Raw genomic sequence first — 24,505 nt, forward strand, 5'->3', positions numbered from 1 at the left:
GGATCAGGGAAGGGAAGGAGAAGGAAATCCAGACCCCTTAAAATGAAACTGCATTTTCCTCCCATGGATTTTCATTTGCCTTCTGGAAAATATGACATTCATCCCTTAAATGCTTCACAGGTGCCTCAAAACAAGCGCTATTGCTTTAGTGTCAGCGGAGAATGCTGCAGTGTGAACCTTTGCCACCTAATTTAGTGGCATCTCCTAAAGGCTGCTGATTCTGCCAACCCTTGTCTCTCATCCTTCTCTCTCTAAAATAAAATAAGATAAAATAAAAATTAAACAATCTCTTTTTTAATCCTACAGTTGCCAACATCAGGATAACCATCTACAGGTAGCTTTCGACTTACAGCCATTTGTTTTAGTGTATCGAAAAAGTGAATTATGACTGTCTTCCACACTTATGACTGTTGCAGCATCCCCATGGTCATGCGGTTAAAATTCAGTTGCTTGGAAACTGGCATGCATGTAGGATGGTTAGATCACGCGATCACCATTTGTGACCTTCTGATAAGCAAATTCAATGGGGAAGCCAGATTCCCTTAACAACTGTGGCAAGAAAGGTCAAAAAATGGGGGGGGGGGAAACTCCCTTAACTGTCTTGCTCAGCAATGAAAATTGTGAACTGAATAGTGGTTGTAAGTCGAGGACTATCTGTACACAAAATCTGTCATGCGCAGGATTGGTTGTTTCGACATTCTTCTCTACCTGCCATGCAGGCGAAAGAAGCTACACTCCAAGGATACCTGTCCATAGATACGCTCCTGGCATATTTATTTATTTTTCTTCATCATTCCACTTTTAAAGTACATTCCACAGCCAATTAAAAGGAGGAAAGAGGGGAAGGGGAGAGAGGAACATGAACAAATCCATAACTAAGTTACATAAGAAGGGAAAAAATGAATTGCCTTCATTTTTGACTAAAATAAGGCAATGTGAGAGGATGTCAAAGAGAGGAGCTGGCACCCCTGGAAATTAAAAGAAGTTTCGCGAGAAGGATGCACTATTTGCCTCAGTGGGGTTTCTGAGGGGGGAAAAGGATTTGAGAATTGTGCCCAGATTCAGCTGACACGGATTTAAATTGCTAGGCCTAATGATACTGAAGAAAGATGAATCCAGCCCTCCAACAATGTTGGAATTCAATTCCCATCCTCACAAGTGATGATGGAGGTTGTAGTCCATGTGTCTTCAAACTTGGCCCTTTTATGATTTGTGGACTTCAACTCCCAGAATTCCTCAACCGGCATGCCTGGCGGAGGAATTCTGGGAGTTGGAGTCCATAAGTCATAAAAGGGCCGAGTTTGAAGACCCCTGTTGTAGTCTAACACATCTGGGAGTCAACAAAATGAGAAAACAAAAGTGGATTCCTCATTCTGAAGGGGTTTTTTTCCCCAGCTACAAAACGCATTTTTATATAAATAAAAGTATTTATAAATATAAATAGTCTTTAGCCTAAAATTAATTTTATTGAAGGATCTTACTTTTTTCCAAGAGGAGTGTCGTATTTTTGCAATTTACCTCCAAACCATTTTCATGCAAAATATTTTTTTTTCAATGTATTGGGCCAAGTTTAGTATTTTTGTTCTATTTTTCTAACAAGTTGAAAGGTTTAAAACATTAGTTTGAGTGGGGGTGGGGGATCTTTGCATGTCATACTTCTGAGAGCCAATTTGAGCTATTGGTTTAAGGTGTTGGACTTAGAATAGGGGTCTCCAAGCTTGACAAATTTAAGACTTGTTGACGTCAACTCCCAGAATTCCTCAGCCAGCTTGGTGGCCAAGGAATTCTGGAAGCTGAAGTGAACAAGTCCTAAAGCTGCCAAATTTAGAGTCCCATGGATTAGAAGTATGAAAACTTGACTTTGAGTCATGCCTCAGAACCAGACGTCAACTCAGTGACTTGACCAGTCACTCTCTCTTGGTGGAGATGTCTGAGAAAGATGTGAGGAGCAGAACCAGGTTGTAAATTTTCCTCTTTCACAGAACTACCCAGAGACTCTAGAACAGGAGTCTTCAAACTTGGCCCTTTTATGACTGTGGACTTCAACTCCCAGAATTCTCAGTCAGCGTGCCCAAATCATAAAAGGGCCAAGCTTGAAGACCCCTGCTCTAGACCTGACCTACTGTGTCAGCTCAAGAGCCAGTGTGGTGCAGCAAGGAAGATCCTAGACGGAAGCTGGGAGACCCTGAATTCTAATTCTGCCTTAGGCATAGAAGCCATCTTGGCATTGTAGGGCCAGTCCTTCTCGCTCAGCCCTAGGAAGAAGACAATAGCAAACCACTTTGGAAAACATTGCTTAGAAAACCACATGGACATGCTTGTATAGTCATGCGTCAAGACTGACCTGAAGGCACAAACACAAAAAAATTCCACCCAGATATTTTAGATCCACAAAGAATATTTGATGCTCACCACAAAATAAAGTATGAGGGAATGGATTAAGGCCATATCAAAAAGCATTCTATTGACAGGTTCCTCTATTCCTCATTCATATCAAACCATATTCTACTGGCGGCCATTTTGCTATGGGGGAATGGCACAAAAGCTTTACTGGGTGCATCCCAAGTGTTTAACCCCCATTATAATTTTTTGTTTCACCTGAAATGACTGAGATTGTTTTCAGCGCCCGGAGAACTCTGAATGTTCGTAAGGCTGAGACATTGCCCAGGTCCACAAATTCTGTTATGTATCTGTAAACAAGGAAAGTTTCAGACAAGAAGAAGAAGAAGGAGACCATGACAGCAAAACAAGGACAGCAAAAGAAAGAAAAAGAAGAGAAAGAAGGGAAGGGGAGGACAGGGAAAAAAATAGTCACTTGAGGCTGAGACCAGATATGTAATTATCAGGGCTTCTTACCTGGTTTGTATGAAACAGGTTTTTTTTATTTAAAAAAAAGCGGTCAGTAGCCTAACATTCCAGAATATGATTTTTTTTACCTAGCCTGGTCAATTTTCTTACAAATCTGTTGAATTAAACCAAAATTGTTTGGAAACGCTCAGCAAGGCACACTTAGCTGGGGACTGTCTTAAAATGGGTCAGGCTTTTCTAGAAATGGTATAGGGTCTTCTGCTCATGCAGGAATTGGACTAGATGACCTCTAAGGTGATTTACAACTCTGTTATTCTGTTATCTTAATGACATGCTGATTACCAGAATTGGGTAAACAGCTTTTCTGTCTTGGCAATTCTCACCCGTGCTGATTTCCTGCAGGACTGCTACTAAACTATTTGTGCATTATGGACATTTCTGATCTATGTTTTGGTTGCTGATTAGCTCATGCAAACCATCGTGTCTTTCATCTATTTAAAACAGATTCATTTATTGTATTCCAATATTCCATTTTCTTCCACGATGAACCTCAAGGCAATTGCACAGAATTTTTAAAGGGCTCTCCTAGGCAAAGATCTGTTTAATTGGCCACCATGAATTACTCACATAATTTTCCTGCAGATAAGCAGAAGGAAGATCCATAGTGCTAGGTGATTTCTCTTGCTTGCCCAACATCACAGGTAGTCCTCAACTTATAACCATTCATTTAGTGACCACTCAGAGTTACATTCAGTGACTTATGACCATTTTTCACATTTACGACAGTTGCAGTGTCTCCATGGTCACGTGATCGAAATTGGCAACAGGCAAGTATTTATGACCTGGGGTCACATGATCACTTTTTGCAACCTTCTGGCAAACAAAAGTCAGTGAGGAAGCCAGCTTCACTTAATAACCGTGTTACTAATGTAACAACTGCAGTGATTCACTTAACAACTGGGCAAAAAAGGTCATAAAATAGGGTGAAACTCATTTAACAACTCTTTTGCTTAGCAATGAAAATTTGGGGCTCAGCTGTGGTCGTAAGTTGAGGACTAACTGCACTGAACCTCTTACTGAAGAACATTAAATACGTAGAAAATCCCAGCATAATGAAAGCGCAAACTAGTCATGTATGCAAAGACACAAAAATCATCCCTTAAGTCTTGGCCTTGCAACAGGAATGAGGCAAAGTGATTGGAAAAGATTTTTGAATCAATGTAATCTTATTGTAAATGGGAATCTTACTAAGCAACAAAAAAAGAATTAATTAACTTTCCCCAGCTCTCATCCGCGATCTACCTGAGGTCACAGGTTGGTGAACAAAAAACAACAACACAACAACACTGTTTCAAAATTCTCCTGTTATACAGGGAACATGTCTAAGGCAGTATGATGTTAAAGAGTTTCTAAGCATCTAGTCTACTTATTTTTTATTTTTTTTATTTTAATTCCATTTATATCCCACCCTTCTCCGAAGACTCAGGGCGGCTTACAAGCTTAGCAGTAGCCTTCATTCTATGTATATGCCTGCTTATTAGGGCTTTCACACACACACACCCCTAGCGGCATTATTATAAAGTCAGCTTAATTGCCCCCAACAATCTGGGTCCTCATTTTACCTACCTCGGAAGGATGGAAGGCTGAGTCAACCTTGAGCCTGGTGGGACTCGAACCTGCACTAATTGCAGGCAGCTGGTGTTACTTAAGGAGGCATTAGCCCACTGCTCCACCAAGGCTTATAACCTGATAAACCCATATTTTACACTTTTTAAATATTGAGCAGTTAAAAGTCAAAATAATACATGAATTTAGTGACGTAGCTCCTATGAAATTGAAAAGAATGGGGACACTTTGATGAATCTTTTTACACTATCATGCACTTTCCAACATAAGAACATAACTGTATTTCCTCCAGATTGTTAGTGATTAAAGATTCCTAGGAAAAGATTTCTTGAACTTAAAAAGGAATACAGGAAGTCAGTCAATACCAAATCAGTTTACCCCAATATTGTCAGGCTTTTCAGCTATTACGACAAAACACTACATTAAAGTGACTACAGGTAATCCTTGACTTACAACAGTTATTTTAATAACAATTTAAAGTTATAACGGCACTAAGAAAAGTGACTTATGACTGTTTTACACACTTACGACCACTGCAGCATCCTCATTGAGACACCTAGCAACTGACTCATATTTATGACGGTCGCAGTGTCCCGGGGTCATGTGACCGTTTGACAAACAATGCCAATGGGGAAGCCAGATTCATTTAATAACTGCGCTATGAAGTTAACAACTGCAGTGATTCACTTAACAACTGTGGCAAGAAAGGTTGTAAAATGGGGAAAACTCACTTAACTGTCTTACTTAGGAGCAGAAATTTTGGGCTCAATTACGGTCATAAGTCGAGGACTACATATGCAACATAGGTTAAGCTGTAATACAGAAATTTAAGATTAGTAGGTTTATTGCAGCTAAACCATGGAGCCATTATGAAAGAATTCAACAACTTTTGTATAACAAATTCATTATTTAATTATATCTAATTATAACAATTAATACTCAAATTTCCTGCAACTCTGTCGCACACCTGTTCTACATAAAGTGCTAGAAGGGAATTTCTTTGGAGCAAGAAATACAATTTCCATCTGATTCTTCTTTTTCCTTCTCTGGGGAAGCTAGATACTAAATTAGAATCTTCTTCACACATGAGGTGGATGATCTGTCAAATAGTAGGTTATTTAAACTTAGCCCTTAACCCTTTTATATATATATATATATATGTAGGCATTAATACATGCAAGCCCTCAAATAAATTCCCCCAGTTGTAAAACAATTACAGAAGTGTTTTCTCAAAAATTAAAATAAAAAAATTAAAATATAGTTTCAAATGTGAATCCAAACAGCCCACCCCAAAAAATATGACTCTTAAGGCAGCTTCCGGCAACTGAAAGTATTAATAGTAATAATAATGGCATTAATGCAAGCATCATATATTTTTTTCAATATGGGAGTTTCTTTTTACAGACTACCCCCCCCATCTTATTACACAGAACTAACTCAATGGAAGGGACCCTCACCTATTTTTCTGCTGACATATTAAAAAAGGTAAAGGTTCTCCCGCACATGCGTGCTAGTCGTTTCCGACTCTAGGGGCCGGTGCTCATCTCCGTTTCAAAGCCGAAGAGCCAGCGCTTGTCCGAGAACGTCTCCATGGTCATGTCGCCGGCATGACTAGACGCCAAAGGTGCACGGAACGCTGTTACCTTCCCACCGTAGTGGTCCCTATTTTTCTACTTGCATTTTATGTGCTTTCGAACTGCTAGGTTGGCAGAAGCTGGGACGAGTAACAGGCGCTCACTCTGTTACGCGGCACTCGGGATTCGACCCGCCAAACTGCCGACCTTCTGATCGACAAGCTCAGTGTCCTAACCCACTGAGCCACCGCGTCCCTTGCTGACATATTAAAGCAGCACAAAGGGGGGGGGGGGAAAGATCAAAATATGTTAAAGGATTGTCAAAGCTAGAAGACCTGTCTTATCATTAATTACTGCGGTCAGGAACAAATGTGTACTAATCTTCCATTTGAGTACGGACCGTTTTGTAGAAATCTCACAGGCATTTTGTAGCCTTTTGCCAATGCTGTTTATGATTTCCACCTCTAATACAGGTAGTCCTCGACTTACAATTGTTCCTTTAGTGACCATTTGAAATTACGAAGTCACTTAAAAAAGTGACTTATGATCGTTCTTCCTACTTATTGACCATTGCAGCATCCCCATGGTCAAGTTGGGGGCAATAAGCTGACTTTGTAAAAAATGCTGCTGGGGGGGGAGGCGACGAAAGCCCTAATAAGCAGGCATATACATAGAATGAAGGCTATTGCTAAGCACATTGATTTGTGCTTCTTAGATTGTAAGCCGCCCTGAGTCTTCGGAGAAGGGCGGGATATAAACGGGATAAAAAAAATTCAGATGCTTGTCAACTGGATCATATTTATGACGGTTGCAGTGTCCTGGGATCGTGTGATCATTGCAGAGGAAATGGGGAAGCCAGATTCACTTAACCTCCATGTTACTAACTTAACAACTGCAGGGATTCACTTAACAACTGTAGCAAGAAAGTTTGTAAAATGGGGCAAAACTCACTTAACAGCTATCTCACTTAGCACTGATATTTTGGGCTCAGTTTTGGTCATAAGTCGAGGACTGCCTGTAGATAAAATAGGCTATCCCTATGGTCCTTTTCTCTCTCTCCAAACAAAAACACAATAAAAAGAGTTGGAAGGGACCTTGAAGGTCTTCTAGTCCAACCCCCTGCTCTGGCAGGAAATCCTATACTATTTCAGACAAATAGTTGTCCAATATTTGTGTTGAAGCAACTTCCGGAGTCAAATCATTCCACTGATTAATTAATAGGAATTCTGATTTCCCAGAATGCTAACTGCTTCCTTTCTACACTGGTGGCCCCCAACGTTTCTGGCATGAGGGACCGTGGAGAGAGTTTTTCCCACGGACTGGAGTTTGTGTGGCTTTGCACACTGTCTGCATCCCGCAGATGGGGCTTAGCCTGTTTGTGCAGCCCGGCATCTAGCACACCGCAGGCTGCTGGCAGTCCATGGACCAGGAGTTGGGGACCCCTGTTCTACAAGACATTTCCCGCTGCAGTTCTCTTTCTGGATAATCAGCAGGCTTGCAAAGGAATTCCTAAGCTGTAACTTGTGGTTGTTATTTGTACTTTTTTAAGAAAACAGATCCAGAAGCATGCTCTGGAAAATAAAAGTTGGATTTTGCAGCATATAGGTACTTCTCGACTTACAACCATTCATTTAGTGAGTGTTCAAAGTTACAACGGCATTGAAAAACATGACTTCTGGCCAATTTTCATACCTGCAACCATTGCAGCATGGTCAGGTAATCAAAATGTGGGAGCTTGGCATGTACTCATGAGAGTTGCCGTGTCCTGGGGTCATGTGACCACCCTTTACAATCTCCCTAGCTGGCTTCCGATAAGTAGAGTTAATGGGGAAGCTAGATTTGCTTAACAACTGCCTGATTCACTTAACAACTGCAGTGATTCGCTTAGTGGCGAAAGGGAAGTAAAATGGGACAAAAGTCACTTAACAACTGCCTTGCTTAACAACGGAAATTTTGGGCTCAATTGTGGACATAAGTTGAGGGCTACCTGTAGGCTTCCCGCGTTTCAAAATATTTTAAACATGCCATCCAAATGCATAAAGTCACTACAAACTCAGGTTAAAATAATGTTTTAAAAAATGTTTTAAGCTCTCACCTTTACTGCAACAATTCCTATATTCTTGCTATTACGACTTACAACCATAAATACTTATTATTTGGTTTCAAATTTCCCAGTATGTCACAGTCATGTGACCATATTTCTGACACTCAGCAATTGGCCTGTATTTTCAGCTACCTGGAGCATCCCACGGTCACATGACTTACGATGTTTTTTCCCAAAAACATGTATTTATTTCCCAATTCTAAAAACTAGTGTTTATTTCAGTGAAAATGCCCCATTAAAAACAATGAGTTTGCTTAACAGTCGCCATGCTTGCTTTATGACTGTGGTGCTCAGTTAACAACTGCCACACAAAAAAAAGATCAAATCAGGTCTGGTAATGTGATGATCTGCTTTATGATCATCCTGACTTATAACCATCACGGTCAGGCTCCTTTGTAGTCATAAGTTGAGGGCAAGCTCTATGACAGTGGTGGCGAACCTACGACACACGTGCCAGAGGTGGCACTCAGAGCCCTCTCTGTTGGCACAGGCACCATTGCCGCCAGCAGCAGGTCCATCAGCCCACCACCGTTTTTGCACCTTGCAGCACAGTGGCCCATTTTTGTGCCCCCGGGTTTTGTGTGCCACAGGCAGCACTCGGAGGCACCTCCCTGCCCCCCGTGAGGGCACCACAATGGTGATGCAAACCTGGCACTTTGCGGTAAATAAATGGGTTTTGGGTTGCGGTTTGGGCACTCGGTCTCTAAAAGGTTCGCCATCACTGCTCTAGGATATACGAATACCCTCAACAAGGTTTCCACCGGGAAACTAAATTAGCCCAGTTTCCAATGCTCAAAAGCGACCCCATTTACTGCACCCTTTACCATTTCCTTCAATGCACTCTCTGAAAAGGTGTGAATCCTCAATGATTCAGAGTTGTACAGCCTGGGCAGCCCGGTGTTTTCAAACAGAGCATTCATTTATAAAACCCTGTTTGTTCTCTTCTACGCTTGAGACACAAAAGAGGCACAAGTAGTTTTTAGTTCACAACGTGCAAACAAGGACGGGCATAGACCTGGGAAGTTCCAGTTCTATTGAGCAGACAAGCTAATCAGGCTAATGATGCTAGAAAGAAATAATCTGATTTTTTTTTCTTTAACTCCTTCTGATTATGCTAAAATTGTCTACTGGACAGCAAAGGGGATGCTATTTTTCATTTATGTAAACCTCCAAGGAACTTATACAGGCTGTCCTGGATTTGTCACTGTAACGTTGCCCCAAAGAAGAGGCAGTCAAGCTATCCTCCAAAGCCCCTGAAGGCAGGACAAGAAGCAACGGATGAAAACTAATCAGAGAGAGAAGCAACCTAGAACTATGGAGAATTTTTCTGACTGTGAGAACAATTAGCCAGTGGAATGATTTGACTCCAGAAGTTGTAAGTGCTTCAACACTGGAGATTTTTAAGATATTGGACAACCATTTGTCTGAAATAGTATAGGATTTCCTGCCAGAGCAGGGGGTTGGACTAGAAGACCTTCAAGGTCACTTCCAACTCTGTTATTGTGTTAGTGTTTGGAGAGAGAGAAAAGGACAAGAGGGATAAAAGGTAAAGGTAAAGGTTCCCCCGCACACGCGTGCTAGTCATTTCCAACTCTAGGGCCCGGTGCTCGTTTCAAAGCCGAAGAGCCAGCGCTTGTCCAAGGACGTCTCCGTGGTCATGTGGCCGGCATGACTGGACGGCAAAGGCGCACGGAACGCTGTTACCTTCCCACCGTAGCGGTCCCTATTTTTCTACTTGCATTTTTACGTGCTTTCGAACTGCTAGGTTGGCAGAAGCTGGGACGAGTAACAGGCGCTCACTGTGCTACGCGGCACTCGGGATTCGACCCGCCAAACTGCCGACCATCTGATCGACAAGCTCAGCGTCCTAACCCATTGAGGGATAGCCTATTTTATCTACAGGCAGTCCTCGACCTATGACCAAAACTGAGCCCAAAATATCTGTGCTAAGTGAGATAGATGTTAAGTGAGTTTTGCCCCATTTTATGACCTTTCTTGCTACAGTTGTTAAGTGAATCCCTGCAGTTGTTAAGTTAGTAACACGATTGTTCAGTGAATCTGGCTTCCCCATTGCCTTTGCTTGTCAGAAGGTCGCAAAAGATGATCACATAACTTTGAGACAGTACAATCGTCATAGGTTGCCAAGTGTTCTGAATTTTGATCACATGACCATGGGGATGCTGCAAGGGTCATAAGTGTTTAAAACGGTCACAAGTCACTTTTTCGGCGCTACTGTAAACAAACTGTAAGTCGAGGACTACCCATATTGCGACAGGAGCTTTGCAAGTTGTTGCAAAATGAATAAATAAATAAATTACCAGTTTGCAAAGTGATTTTACTTGTCCTCTTTTAATTATGGCCATATCCTCATAAAGTTCTTTTCTTTGGCCGATGTTGCCTTCCTCTCATCCCTAGCCTGCGGGTGAGCCGGTGAAGTCACCCTTGCCAATATTAAAACAGTATTTTCCCCCATTCTTTCAACATCATGAAGATGGGTGAAATCTGTTAGGCTCTGGGTATTTGTTAACTCGGAGGAACATAATGGGGCTGGGAATGAACAGAACAAAGGTACTGGGTCCAGAGAAGGTCATCAATGGGGACAATAAATTTCATGCTGATGTAATTTTTTATTATTATTATTTTCGTATATTTTTTTTGCCGACTGAACGATGGATGGAGTGCATTCAAACACCATTGTGGGAAAAGCTTTGTATCAGACTAGATTAAACCTGGGCAGATAAATTCCCTTGCATTTATTTTCCTCCAGTCCTGGTTTAATCTGCTGAACCATAATTTGCTTTAGAAACTTCCCTCAAAGGATCTGAGTATTTTGATGCAATGCTCATGCAGGATCACAGTGTTTTTGCATGTGTTTAGTTAGGCAACGAAGGGTGTGTATATGAATTGTCTTTTTTCCCACAGGTGCTTTTTCAAAAGGCAACTGGGCTTCCTTTGTTTCTCCTTAAAGACCTTTCGCTTGCCATCCAAGAAGCTTCTTCAGTTCTGACTGATTAGCAGAGGACAAAAGGATTAATATTCTTTGCAGTCGTCTGGTTGTTAGTACTCTCTCTGAGAGTCGTTGAGGCCACCTGGAGGTTTATCTGTGCCTTCAGGGTCACCGGAATAGTGCAAATGGGTATGGAACTTTTTTGACACTGTTGAAAGGACTGTGTTGTAGACTGAAGATACTGTAGATCAGACATGTCAAACACAAGGCCTGGGGTCCAGATCCGGCCAGCGAAGTGGTTTCATGCGGCCCACGAAGCCATCCTGGAAACAGTGAGGGAACGGCCCCCACTGCCTTGGCCCTGGCCCAGAGACCCTCAGATCTGTCCCACTCCTGCCCAGGCCCCCATAGGCACCATTGATGCGAACCATGTAGAGCTGGCCACGCCCACCCAGTAGGCCATATGCACTCTGGCCACACCCACCCAGTAGGCCACACCCACCCTGGCCACACCTACCTGGCCCCCTGAGGGCAACCGCAATGCTGATGCGGCCCTCAGTGAAATTGAGTTTGACACCCCTGCTGTAGATGATGTCATATTGCTCCCCTTCTATTGAGGGAGGGCTGTTCAGTTCTGACCTAGATGGCCTCTTTGACCCCTCTTTCAAACCAGCGGTCCTCTCTGACCAGAATGTGGACTTTGCTGTCTTCGAAAGAGCACCCTTTGTCTTTTAAATGCAGATGGACTGCTGAATCTTGTTCTGATGGGTTTGTTCTCTTATGTTGTGCCATGCATATCTGAAGTGGTTGTTTTGTTGACAAACTTCCATTCTCCAGCATTCAGTTGGAACCGATGAAGCTCCTTGGATGAGAAGCGAAATGTCCTCAAGGAAAAAACAAGAAAATCCAGTTGCCTCTTGAAAAATCACCTTTGGGACAAGCGTGACCTGGATGACTGAGAATCTCCACAGACGCCCTGCCTTTGGTCTCCTTATTGATCTGTGCTTTCTTGAGCTTTAAACCGTTTTGCCACTCTTAACACAGAGTCCTGGGCTTGAGGGAACGGTGGCAGAATTTCTCCTGGATTTTTCAGCCAATTTGCCTACTTTCAAACTGAGGGCTGGTTCAACGCATGTCTACGTGAAAGCTTGATCTGGATCTGTGGACGACACCCAAACCAGGAGCCCTATACTTCGTACTTCTTTTCTCTCAGTCACTTCTAATCACACCAGCTACATTCCAAAATGTCATCACTGCTCAGAGAAGGAAGAGAATTTGGAGCAAGATGACCTGGCTACATGTGTTCTGGGTGGTGGGATGACGCAAGACAGAGAAAGGGAGAATAAAAATAGGTATGAAAGCCATCCCACAAAAAAGAGCTAGCCACTGCTACATCAGTTGGGCATCTAAGCCAAGAATTGAAAAGATGATCCCCATAGCATCATCTCCAGACTTTCCTTCCTGATGGCATTGTTGTTGTTGTTAGTTGTGAAGTCGTGTCCGACCCATCGCGACCCTATGGACAATGTTCCTCCAGGCCTTCCTGTCCTCTACCATCTTCTGGAGTCCATTTAAGCTCATGCCTACTGCTTCAGTGACTCCATCCAGCCACCTCATTCTCTGTCGTCCCCTTCTTCTATTGCCCTCGATCTTTCCCAGCATTAGGCTCTTCTCCAGTGAGTCCTTCCTTCTCATTAGGTGGCCAAAGTATTTGAGTTTTAGCTTCAGGATCTGGCCTTCTAAAGAGCAGTCAGGGTTGATCTCCTCTAGGACTGACCAGTTTGATCGCCTTGCAGTCCAAGGAACTCGCAGGAGTCTTCTCCAGCACCATAGTTCAAAGGCTTCAATTCTTTGGCGCTCAGCCTTTCTTATGGTCCAACTTTCACTGCCATACATTGCAACTGGGAAGACCATAGCCTTGACTATACGCACTGATGGCATTATCCCTCCATAAATAAAAGGAGTGACATGATAGCTGTATTCCAGTATTTGAGGGGCTGCCACAATGGAGAGGGGGTCAACGTATTCTCCAAAGCACCTCGAGGTAGAACAAGAAGCGATGGATGGAAACTAATCAAGGAGACAAGCAACTTAGAAATAAAGAGGGTACAATTAACAGAGGGGACAATTAACCAGTGGAACAACCTGCCTCCAGAAGTTGTGTATGCTCCATCTCTGGAGGTTTTTAAGAAGAGACTGGACAGCCGCTTTTTCTCAAATGGTATAGGGTCTTCTGCTTGAGCAGAGGGTTGGACCAGAAGACCTCCAAGTTTTCTTCCATCTCTATTCTGATTGATGGTCTATTAATAGGAATGCCCCGTTAGCCCCTTTGATGCATTCATCCAGATGTGGTTACAGCTGTGCTCTCAAAGTATTGTTGTTGTTAGTTGCGAAGTCGTGTCCGACCTATCGCGACCCTATGGACAATGTTCCTCCTGGCCTTCCTGTCCTCTACCATCTTCTGGAGTCCATTTAAGCTCACGCCTACTGCTTCAGTGACTCCATCCAGCCACCTCATTGTCTGTCGTCCCCTTCTTCTATTGCCCTCCATCTTTCCCAGCATGAGGTTCTTCTCCAGTGAGTCCTTCCTTCTCATTAGGTGGCCAAAGTATTTGAGTTTTAGCTTCAGGATCTGGCCTTCTAAAGAGCAGTCAGGATTGATCTCCTCTAGGACTGACCAGTTTGATCGGGCCACAATTAGCACAATTAGTATTAGGGGCTGCTTTAAAGCTTCCACTGTTATCATTATCTTCATGAAATAGGATCAATGTCCCAGAATCCTCTGGGAGATGACAAAGATATTGCACACAGTCAAATAATAAAATGTATTCATAAATGATAAGGAAAAGTTCTAATAAAACATAAGCACCATTAACATAGAATAGTATGGGCTCATAACATTAAAACAAAAAAACAAACAATTGCACAAACAATAAAAATGCCTCGGAGATGAGAAATGTTTAAGCTTGATGCTAAGTAAATATCAGCATGATCTCTTATGGCTTTCTAGGGGAATGGTTTTCTACAAAAAGGTCCACAATTAGGAATAATATCTCCCAAGCAATGGTACTCAAAGAAGCCTTCATAGTACGATTCATTGCGCAATCAGCCAGATGTTCAGACTGCACGTGGCATTTTTGTCCACCTATCGACCCACTTCCTGAGGACCTGGGATTGGGACGGTGTTAAAGATCTTGTCGCAGGATGTAAGCAGTCCCGAGTAAAGCTGCTTTCTGCAATTGACTGATGGGAATTTTGTCAATGCCGATGGTGTTCAAGTGGTCCTCTGGCTGTTTTGGGATTGCACCCAAGACACCTATGACTTTTGTTTATTATTATTATTATTCCATTTTTCAATATTCCCAAAGCAGTTTATAAACAACAATTATAAATAATTATAATTATAAAAATATTGCAAAAAAAGCCAACTTCTAGGATCTATGGAGATTATCAGTCATCCAGGTCATAGTTATCCTAAAGATGATTTTTCAGGACTTTCTTGTTTTTCTTTGAGGACATTTCCCTTCTCATCCAAGAAGTTTCTTCAGCTCTGACTGGATGGTGGTAAATTGAAGGATTTATACTCCTTGCAGACAGCTGGTCATTTGCATCCTTTTAGAGAGTCATTGAGGCCACCTGCAGGTTTATCTGTGTCCTCGGGATCACCTGAGGAGTGAAAATGGGTGTGCAGCCTTTCTGGAACTTCTGAGAGGACTGTGTTCTAGACTGGAGAATGCAATTGACCAGCTATCCACAAGGAATATAAATCCTCCAGTCAGAGCTGAAGAAGCTTTTTGGATAAGAAGCAAAACGTCTTCAAAGAAAAAGAAAAACAAGATAGTCCAGTTGCCTCGTGAAAAAGCATCTTTGGGACAACTTGTACGGTCATTCTTGTTTATGGTTGGTAATAGTATCCCGCCTGTCTCTCAAAGCAGGTTCAAAGATTATACGAAGTTTTGGGCTGCATTCAAATGAACTGAAGCTTGAGAAAAACGCGAACACAGTGCGTGATTTGATAAAGTAGCCCCCAAATTATCCCACATACAGGTACTCTTCAACTTATGCCCACAATTGTGCCCCAAATGTCTGTTGCTAAGCAAGACGTTAAGTGAATTTTGTCCCATGGACATGGAAGAAAGGAAAAAAAAAGAAAATAAAATGAAAATAAAATCACTCTGTGGGGAAACACACACACACCCCGTGTAGTCCTTGACTTACAACCATTCAAAGTTACTGAAAAAAGTGACTTTTTGGTCATCTATTTTTATTTATTTATTTTAATTCCATTTATATCCCGCCCTTCTCCGAAGACTCAGGGCGGCTATTGCTATCTATTGCTTCTCTCACGATTGCAGAATCCCCATGGTCACATGATCAAAGTTCGGATGCTTTGCAACTGGAATATATTTATAAATATCTACAGCATCACATGCTCACCATCTGCAACCTTCCAACCCGCTTCCGACAAGCAAAGTTAATTGGGGGAAACCAGTTTTGCTTAACATCCACATGATCTGCTTAACAACCGTGGCAAAAAAAGGTGCTAAAAGTAGGCCAGACTCATTTAACAACTGCTTTGTTTAGCAACAGAAATGTCAGGCTCAATTCAAGGACTACCCTCAGCATGGGTATCCCTTGAAGCCCGCTGAGAATTAGGGGGAATCTCCAGGGTTGAGAAAAGAGTTACCTTGTGGCCAGAAGGGCAGGTCAATAGATTTAATAGAATAAGTAATTAAAAATAAAATAAAGATGGCAGCTGTAATTACCAATCACAGCCTTTTTTTTACATGTATGCTAAATGAGCAGAGCTTCCAGTGCAAGGAGATGGCATCCATCATCACTTTTTTCCTGCAGCAACATTTGTGTCCCTCCCCTGGGAGAATCTAAAGGAACTCTTATAGAAGTCCTTCTAAAAAAAATCAGCTATGGTTTTTATTTATTTGTTTGTTTATTTATTTATTTAATTAATTTATATTTAGAAAATTTATATTGCTGCCTATTCGCACAAGGCGACTCAAGGCAGCTTACAGGACATAAAAGCACTATATAAAAGAAAAAAAGGGAATTAAAAAAATAAAAATAATGATATAGTAAAAGCCCACCCCGGCAACCAGGTGACAAACACATATTCATACCTGCCATTTAAGGGGGTCCATCCAGCTCTGGGTTCCCCAGGCCCGCTGGCAGAACCAGGTCTTTTGGGTCTTCCAAAAGTATGTCAAGAGTGGGGGGAGGGGCGGTTTAATTTCCAGTAGGATGATGTTCCAGAGGCACGGAGCTACCACAGAGAAGGCCCTTCTTCTGGCTCCTGCCAGATATACCTCCTTAGGGGATAGGGGACCCCACAACATTCCTTGCGTCTCTGCTCAAGCAGATCGGGTATTTCTTTCCAGGTAACTGGATATCATTGCAATGTATGGCAGTGAAAGCTGGACCATAAGAAAGGCTGAGCGCCAAAGAATTGAGGCCTTTAACTATGGTGCTGGAGAAGACTCCTGCAAGTCCCTTGGACTGCAAGGCGATCAAACCGGTCAGTCCTAGAGGAAATCAACCCTGACTGCTCTTTAGAAGGCCAGATCCTGAAGCTAAAACTCAAATACTTTGGCCACCTAATGAGGAGGAAGAACTCACTGGAGAAGAGCCTAATGCTGGGAAAGATTGAGGGCAATAGAAGAAGGGGACGACAGAGAATGAGGTGGCTGGATGGAGTCACTGAAGCAGCAGGCGTGAGCTTAAATGGACTCCAGAAGATGGTAGAGGACAGGAAGGCCTGGAGGAACATTGTCCATAGGGTCACGATGGGTCGGACACGACTTTGCAACTAACAACAACAACAACTGGATATCAAAAGCTTCAAATGACTCAAGAAACTTGATATTCTAGGCCAGTTCCCCAACCTTTTGGGCACCAGGGACAGTTTCCGTGGAGAAAGGTTTTTCCACAGACCAAAGAGTGTGTGGTTTTGTGTGCTGCCTGCATCCCCCAGATGGGGCTTTGCATGTTTGTGCGGACTGGTTGCTGGCATGCTGCAGCCCGGTACCGGTCCACAGACTACGGGTTGGGGACCCCTGTTCTAGGCACTCTAAATATCTAGAATTCTGTTGAAAGGGGGGTGGTGTCATTTATTAAAATAGGAACTAGCAAAGGTGTTTTTTTTTTTAAATGAGTTGGTCTCTTTCTTTGTTGATCTTTTTTCTTTTAAATACAGTCTGTCTCTCTAAGGAAATCAATAGTAAAGAGCTGGATATAAGAGGAAATTTTGTCTTATTGGAGATCCTTGAAGTTAAAGCTTATCTTCCCATTATGTACTTGCTAGAGCTGAAGCTGAATATTCAAAAGAAAATGAATCAAGAAGTTTTAAAATCCAAGTAGACTTGCCCCCACTAGTGTGACAATACCCTTTTTCATACTTTTCCTTTAACAAAAAAAAAAAAGAGGATTGGGATATTTGTCTGGCCGCATTGTGGCTTTGATTTCCTTCAGCTGGTTTTCTAACTTTTTAGAAAACCTCAGTGCTCGCTGACTGCCACTACCCTTTAGGACATTTTTTTTAAGGATCTAATGGTTGCACAGCTCAGGATGCTGCTATTTCACTTCCTGTAAAATGGTCAAAGCTGCAGCTGACCCAGGAACTTAGATCTCCTTTTTTTTCTTTCAGTGGGCGGAAGGAGACAGGGAACTTAAATCGGATTAAGAACTCGCTTTGGAGAGAAGACAGGGCTTTTGCAGACTGCAAGCTAGCAAAAGCCCCAATCTGTTGGCAGCAGCCACTATAGATACTCCTCAAGTTATGACCACAACTAAACCCAAAATGAGAACTGGACACGGAACCACTGATTGGTTCAAAATTGGGAAAGGAGTCCGGCAAGGCTGTATACTGTTGCCCTGCCTATTTAACTTATATGCAGAGCACATCATGAGAAAGGCAGGGCTAGATGAATCAAAAGTTGGAATTAAGATTGCCGGGAGAAATATCAACAACCTAAGATATGCAGATGATACCACTCTAATGGCAGAAAGTGAAGAAGAACTAAAGAGCCTCTTGTTGCGGGTGAAGAAGGAGAGTGCAAAAGTTGGGTTGAAACTAAACATTAAGAAAACCAAGATCATGGCATCCGGCCCTCTCAATTCCTGGCAAATAGATGGGGAAGAAATGGAGGTAGTGACAGATTTTGTTTTCCTGGGCTCCAAGATCACTGCAGATGGGGACTGTAGCCAAGAAATTAAAAGACGCTTGCTCCTCGGAAGGAAAGCCATGGCAAATCTAGACAGCACACTAAAAAGCAGAGACATCACCCTGTCAACAAAAGTGCGAATAGTCAAGGCTATGGTCTTCCCAGTTGCAATGTATGGCTGTGAAAGTTGGACCATAAAAAAGGCTGAGCGCCAAAGAATTGAGGCCTTTGAACTGTGGTGCTGGAGAAGACTCCTGCGAGTCCCTTGGACTGCAAGGCGATCAAACCGGTCAGTCCTAGAGGAGATCCACCCTGACTGCTCTTTAGAAGGCCAGATCCTGAAGCTAAAACTCAAATACTTTGGCCACCTAATGAGAAGAAAGGACTCACTGGAGAAGAGCCTAATGCTGGGAAAGATGGAGGGCAATAGAAGAATGGGATGACAGAGAATGAGGTGGCTGGATGGAGTCACTGAAGCAGTAGGCGTGAGCCTAAATGGGCTCCAGAAGATGGTAGAGGACAGGAAAGCCTGGAGGAACGTTGTCCATGGGGTCGCGATGGGTCGGACACGACTTTGCAGCTAACAACAACAAACCCAAAATTTCTGTGGTTAAGCGATACATTTGTCAAGTGAGTTCTGCCCCATTTTACAACCTTTCTTGCCACATTTGTTCAGTGAATCAATGCAGTTGTTAAGTGAGTAGCAAGTTGTTAAGTGAATCTGGCTTCCCCCATTGACTTGGCTAGTCAGAAGGTCGCAAAAAGGGGATCACATCACCCTGGGGCGCTGCAACCGTCATAAATATGAGTCAGTTGCCAAGCATCTAAATTTTAATCACGTGACCACGGGGTTGTTGCAAGGGTCATAAGTGTGAGAAATGGTCATAAGACACTTTTTTCAGTCCCGTTGTAACTTCAGACAGTCAGTAACTGAATTGTTGTGAGCCGAGGACTACCTGAAATTGATGGAAGTGGAAATTGCTACAGAATACCATTGCAAGACATCCAAACCTAAACTTTGCAATGTCAATTCCCCTAACATGCAGCCAGTTTATGCAACAGCCATGGCTTGTGTCTTTGTGAAGGTTTAAGTGACATTAGAGCTCGGGCAGACTGCACAATGCTTACAGTCAGCCTGCTGTGGTCTCCAAAAGACCAAATAAAGACCACCAGAGAGAGAGGATCAGAGTTGAAAACATTTCTATGGTGATTTTCAAGCTTGCACAATGCAAGAGCCATCCAATGAGCAGAATCTGCAAAACAGGTTATGCCCAATAAAACAAAAATTCTGGTTGAAACTAACCAAATCAAGCATTTTGTATTGAGGTTAAGCTTGTGTGAACTCAGCTTTTTTTTTCTGATTATTCTCCCTGATCGTATGATATATGAAGGAATATATTTGTGGTCAGGATGCCAAGAAAATGTAATTCCAATTACTGTACTCCTTGATTTACAACAGTTCATTTACTGACTGTTTACAAGTTACAATGACACTTTAAAAAGTGACTTATGGCTGTTTTTCATAATTATGACCTCTGCAGGATCCCATGGTCATGGCATCAAAATTCAGAAGCATGACCACTGACTCATATTTATGACGGTTGCAGTGTCCCAGGGTCATGTGATCCCCTTCTGACAAGCAAAGTCAGTGGGGAAAGCTTAACAAGTATGTAGCTTTAATGATTCCAATGTTAAGTGACGTTTTCCCAATTTTCCCAATCTTTCTTGCCCCAGTTCTTAAGTGGATCACCGTAGTTGTTAGTTAGTAACATGGTTGTTAAGTGAACCTGGCTTCCTCACTGACTTGGCATGTCAGAAGGTCACAAAAGGGCATCACATGGGACAAAAAGAAGGGCCTTCTCCGTGGTGGCTCCCTTCCCGAGGAACATCATCTCTGCAGACTTTGACACTCTTTAGAAAGGCCTTGAAGACATGATTTGACCAATGGGCTGGGTGAATAGAGCCCATAAAATAATTGCTTGAATATTACTGTTGGGGTGGGTGGGTGGCGATTCATTGGGCATTACAGTGGGGTTCTATTTCTGTAAGCTGCCCAAAATCGCTATGAGTAAGTTGGGTAGCAAAATAAATTTTCTTAATAAATAAATAACTTGCCTGGCAACTTAGATGTTCTCATACTGCCAGCTCAACAATGAGGTGCCAGGAGTTCTTTGGCATGGCTTCAGCCTAGAGAATATGCTCCCTCAAGAGGTGTATTTTATTCCAACTCCCCCAGTATGTAGGAAACTGATAAATTATTTTATTTATTTATTAAATTTCACTATTTATTTATTTATTTATTTATTTATTTATTTATTTATTTATTTGATTTGTATACCGCCCTTCTCCCTAAGGACTCAGGGCGGTGAACAGTGACATAAATGTCAAAATGCAGAAATACAGAAAATTGAAAATAAATTAAGCCCTACTGCCCAAATGTAGAAGATAAATTAAAACCACAATTAAAATTAAACCCGTCAGACCAGACCGGATTGCTTAAATAGATGTGTTTTTAGATCGCGTCGGAAGGAGCGAAGGTCGGGAGCCATCCGGAGCTCAACCGGTAAATGGTTCCATAGGTCAGGCGCAATATGCATTTCTTCTGCCAAGCTTTAAAGTGTTAATTATTCCAGCAACTTGTTTTATTTGGATTGATTTTTTTTCTATTTTTTAGTTTCTCATTATTATAAGCTTTACTAAGTGTTGTAATAAACAGAAAAGCAGAGTACAAATTCAGTAATAAGTAATGAATGCAGTAACTTCAGTCAAGAATGAAGCCAGACAGAACGATCACAATGACACTTGCATGGTGAAGTCGTCATGTGCACAATTATGTACATGCTTTCTGACATCTAAGACAAGGTTGTTGTCCCATCTGGGTTATTCTGAAATGGATTTTGCTCACCTTACAGCTTCTTCAGTCATTAGGCTTGAATTTATCCTACTTCCTCAATCATCTTACTTAAATTCAGCTGGTGAGGAAAACATCAGGTCTTGGGGGAGATATATAACTCACTGTTGAGTGAGGAAATAGTATTTTACTTAGATCCCTGTCTACGTATCAGATAAGGAGACTGGCACATAGCCTTGGAGAGCTGCAGTTGCTATAGCAACAGCTATAAGATCTTTGGTCAGGACTAGTTCCAGGGTGATTGGTTGCAATACATTTTGTACTACCTTCAAGGATGGCTGGTTCACTATCTGGAGGAGTGCAAAGAAGAGCAACAAAGATGATTAGGGGACTGGAGGCTAAAGCATATGAAGAATGATTACAGGAATTGGATGAAAAGAAGGACTGCGAGTGACATGATAGCAGTCTTCCAATATCTTAGGGGTTGCCACAAAGATGAGGGGGGGTCAACCCATTCTCCAAAGCACCAGAAGGCAAGACAAGAAGCAACCAATGGAAACTAATCAAGGAGAAAAGCAACCTCGAATTAAGGGGAAACTTCCTAACAGGGAGGACCATCATTGGAACAACTTCCTTCCAGAAGTTGTGGGTACTCCATCACTGGAGGTTTTCAAGAAGAGATTGGACAACCATTTGTCTGAAATGGTAAGACAGCCTCCAGCTTGAGCAAAGCTTGTTAACAATAAGAGCAATGCAACAGAAGAAACAATGACTCTGTAAAGTGGTAGTCTCCCATCCACTGGATGTTTTCAAAAAGCCATTTGACAGCAATGGTTAAAATTGACCAGGAGATTTGAATTGCTCTTTCCAAGATCCCTTCCAACATTAAGATTTTTAGAGTCTCACAACAATATATAGCCCCTTCATGATCTGTGGACTTCAACTCCCAGAATTCCTCAGCCAGCATGGCTCAGCTCAGGAATTCTGGGAGTTGAAGTCCACAGGTCATAAAAGGGCCACAGTTGACCACCCCTGGTGAAGCCCGAATGAGGTGATTATGTTCCTACTTATTCATGTATGATTGTGGGATTCAAGTCTATTTGGTCATTTTCTTGAAGGTTGTTGGAAACTGAATTTACATACAACCGATATTTCTCTCACACCCTACCAAACTAAAATAAGGGGAAAAACCCCACAAAAATTGGAGCCAGGAAGGCAAGAAGGAGAAGGAAAGAGATAGGAGAAGTATTGAGAAAAAGTGAAAAACTATAGGAGAAAAACAGTAACAAAGGACAGATATATTTAGTAGGGGATACGTAACTACAAGAGGTAAACTACAGCCTTTCTAACACACACAAGTCTTGATTTCTAACACTTAGGAAAGACTTGGAACTTCAAAAATAGTATCTGGGATGTTGCCACTATTAACAGCTTTTAGGTATTTTAGGCCAATTTTCTTACTCTACCTAATGTTCAGCTTGGCCTTTTTTGAGGTAATTATCCCAAATATCCCCAAATGAGAAAACTTGGGGACAAATAGGGAAATAATTGCAAATAAAAGGCAAAGGATAATGTCCCAGGATAATGTTGCAGGATCCAATCTAAGTCAGCTGCCGGGATCAAAAAAAATATTTTTCAAGCTTCCACATTCATGCTGGAACCCATACTCAGGAAATGTATCTCTCTCCACAATGTGTACTATAGTACAGGTAGTCCTCGACTTACAATAGTTGGTTTAGTGACCGTTCAAAGCTACAATAGCATTTATGACCATTTTTCACACTTATGACCATTGTAGCATCCCCATGGTCATGTGATTTATGTTTGGATGCTTGACAACTGACTCCCATTTACGACGGTCACATTATCCCGGAGTCATGTGATCTCCTTTTGTGACCTTCTGACAAGCAAAGTCAGTGGGGAAGCCAAATTCACTTAACAACAGCATTGATTCATTTAACAAATGTGGCCAAAAAAATGTTATAAAAAAAGGAGCCAAATTCACTTAACAAATTTCTCACTTAACAACATAAATTTTGGGCTCAGTTGAGGTCCTAAGTTGAGGACTACCTGTATTTATATGGTCCCTGGTTGCGTGTGGCTTTTAGTTGTTAATTCACTTAATTTAGTTTAGTTCAGTCCAGTCCAGTTAGGAAGTACTAATTTAGTTAATAATTCCTCATGGACTTGTTGCTGCAGTCAAACTCAAGAACCTTTATCATTGTCACAGAGGTCTTGCCAAAGTTATAGCTGGCTGCCTTTTGCAATTCAGCCACAGTACATCTCAATGAGGTGTTATGTCTGGCAAAGAGAAATAACTTTGACATGACAAGGCAAAGTGCACCATAGTGTCAGGATTTTAATGAAGGTTTAACAAAGCATTGAAGGGGGAACGATGGGAGATCTGGTTGAATTAGCTATTTTGCTTTGATGCACATCCAGATCTCAATTTCCACAAGAAAAACTTCTATTCCCCTCAAGTTTGTACCCACTGAAATTTCTGACCTCATCTCCCAGTCCTGCACACTATATATATATACAGTATATATATATATATATATATATATGTATGTATGTATGTATGTATGTATGTATGTATGTATATGTATATGTATATGTATATGTATATGTATATGTATATGTATATGTATATGTATATGTATATGTATGTATATGTGTGTGTGTGTGTGTATATATATATATATATATATATATATATATATATATATATATATATTCAGTTTGGCTTAAAGAACTTGCTTTCCTAATAGGATTTTAATCCCTTCCACTGGAAAGATCACCTCTATAGCCTAATGTATAAAGATTTAGTTGGTTCTCGCAGATTTGGAATGGATTTGATGTCAGGTTTTTAAACTTAAAAGTACTAGTGGATTCACCAATGGGTCTAAACCAGGGGTCTTCAAACTTGACCCTTTAATGACTTGTGGACTTCAACTCCCAGAATTCCTCAGCCAATGTGCCTGGCTGAGGAATTCTGGGAGTTGAAGTCCACAAGCAGGGGTCTTCAAACCTGGCCCTTTTATGACTTGTGGACGTCAACTCCCAGAATTCCTCAGCCTGTGTGCCCATCTGAGGAATTCTGGGAGTTGAAATCTACAAGTCATAAAAGTGCCAAGTTTGAAGACCCCTGGTCTAAACTGTGATTTCTTTAACTATGTTTCATTGAGTAAACCACAGTTTCTTTGCTTCTTATTACAAACCAGCCAAAACCAGCAAGCCACAAGATGACTTAGTACAATATGTGAACACAGGCCATGGTAGGCATAAACTCTTTCCTGTTCAATTTCATAGGTCTCGAGGTAGGAGAGATAAAGATTTATATCAATTTAGCAATGAAGATTTTTCCAGTATAATGCTGAAAATTGTACAATGAGATATATCTAAAAGGTTGACTCATGG

The 24,505-nt window shown here is 41.8% G+C and overlaps 1 protein-coding gene across 1 annotated transcript in view; it reads right to left on the bottom strand.

Moving 5' to 3' along the window:
- Positions 1-24,505, bottom strand: part of LOC310648908 (sodium channel protein type 5 subunit alpha-like) — a gene marked incomplete at its 3' end in the record, with an annotated part of 422,981 nt that overhangs the window by 288,057 nt on the left and 110,419 nt on the right. Inside the window, 1 exon segment of the mRNA XM_083377037.1 lies at positions 2,599-2,690. Within this exon segment, the coding sequence (XP_083233163.1) occupies positions 2,599-2,690 (92 nt within the window).

Source organism: Vipera ursinii, assembly GCF_947247035.1.
Source record: "Vipera ursinii genome assembly, chromosome: Z".
Taxonomy (NCBI): domain Eukaryota; kingdom Metazoa; phylum Chordata; class Lepidosauria; order Squamata; family Viperidae; genus Vipera; species Vipera ursinii.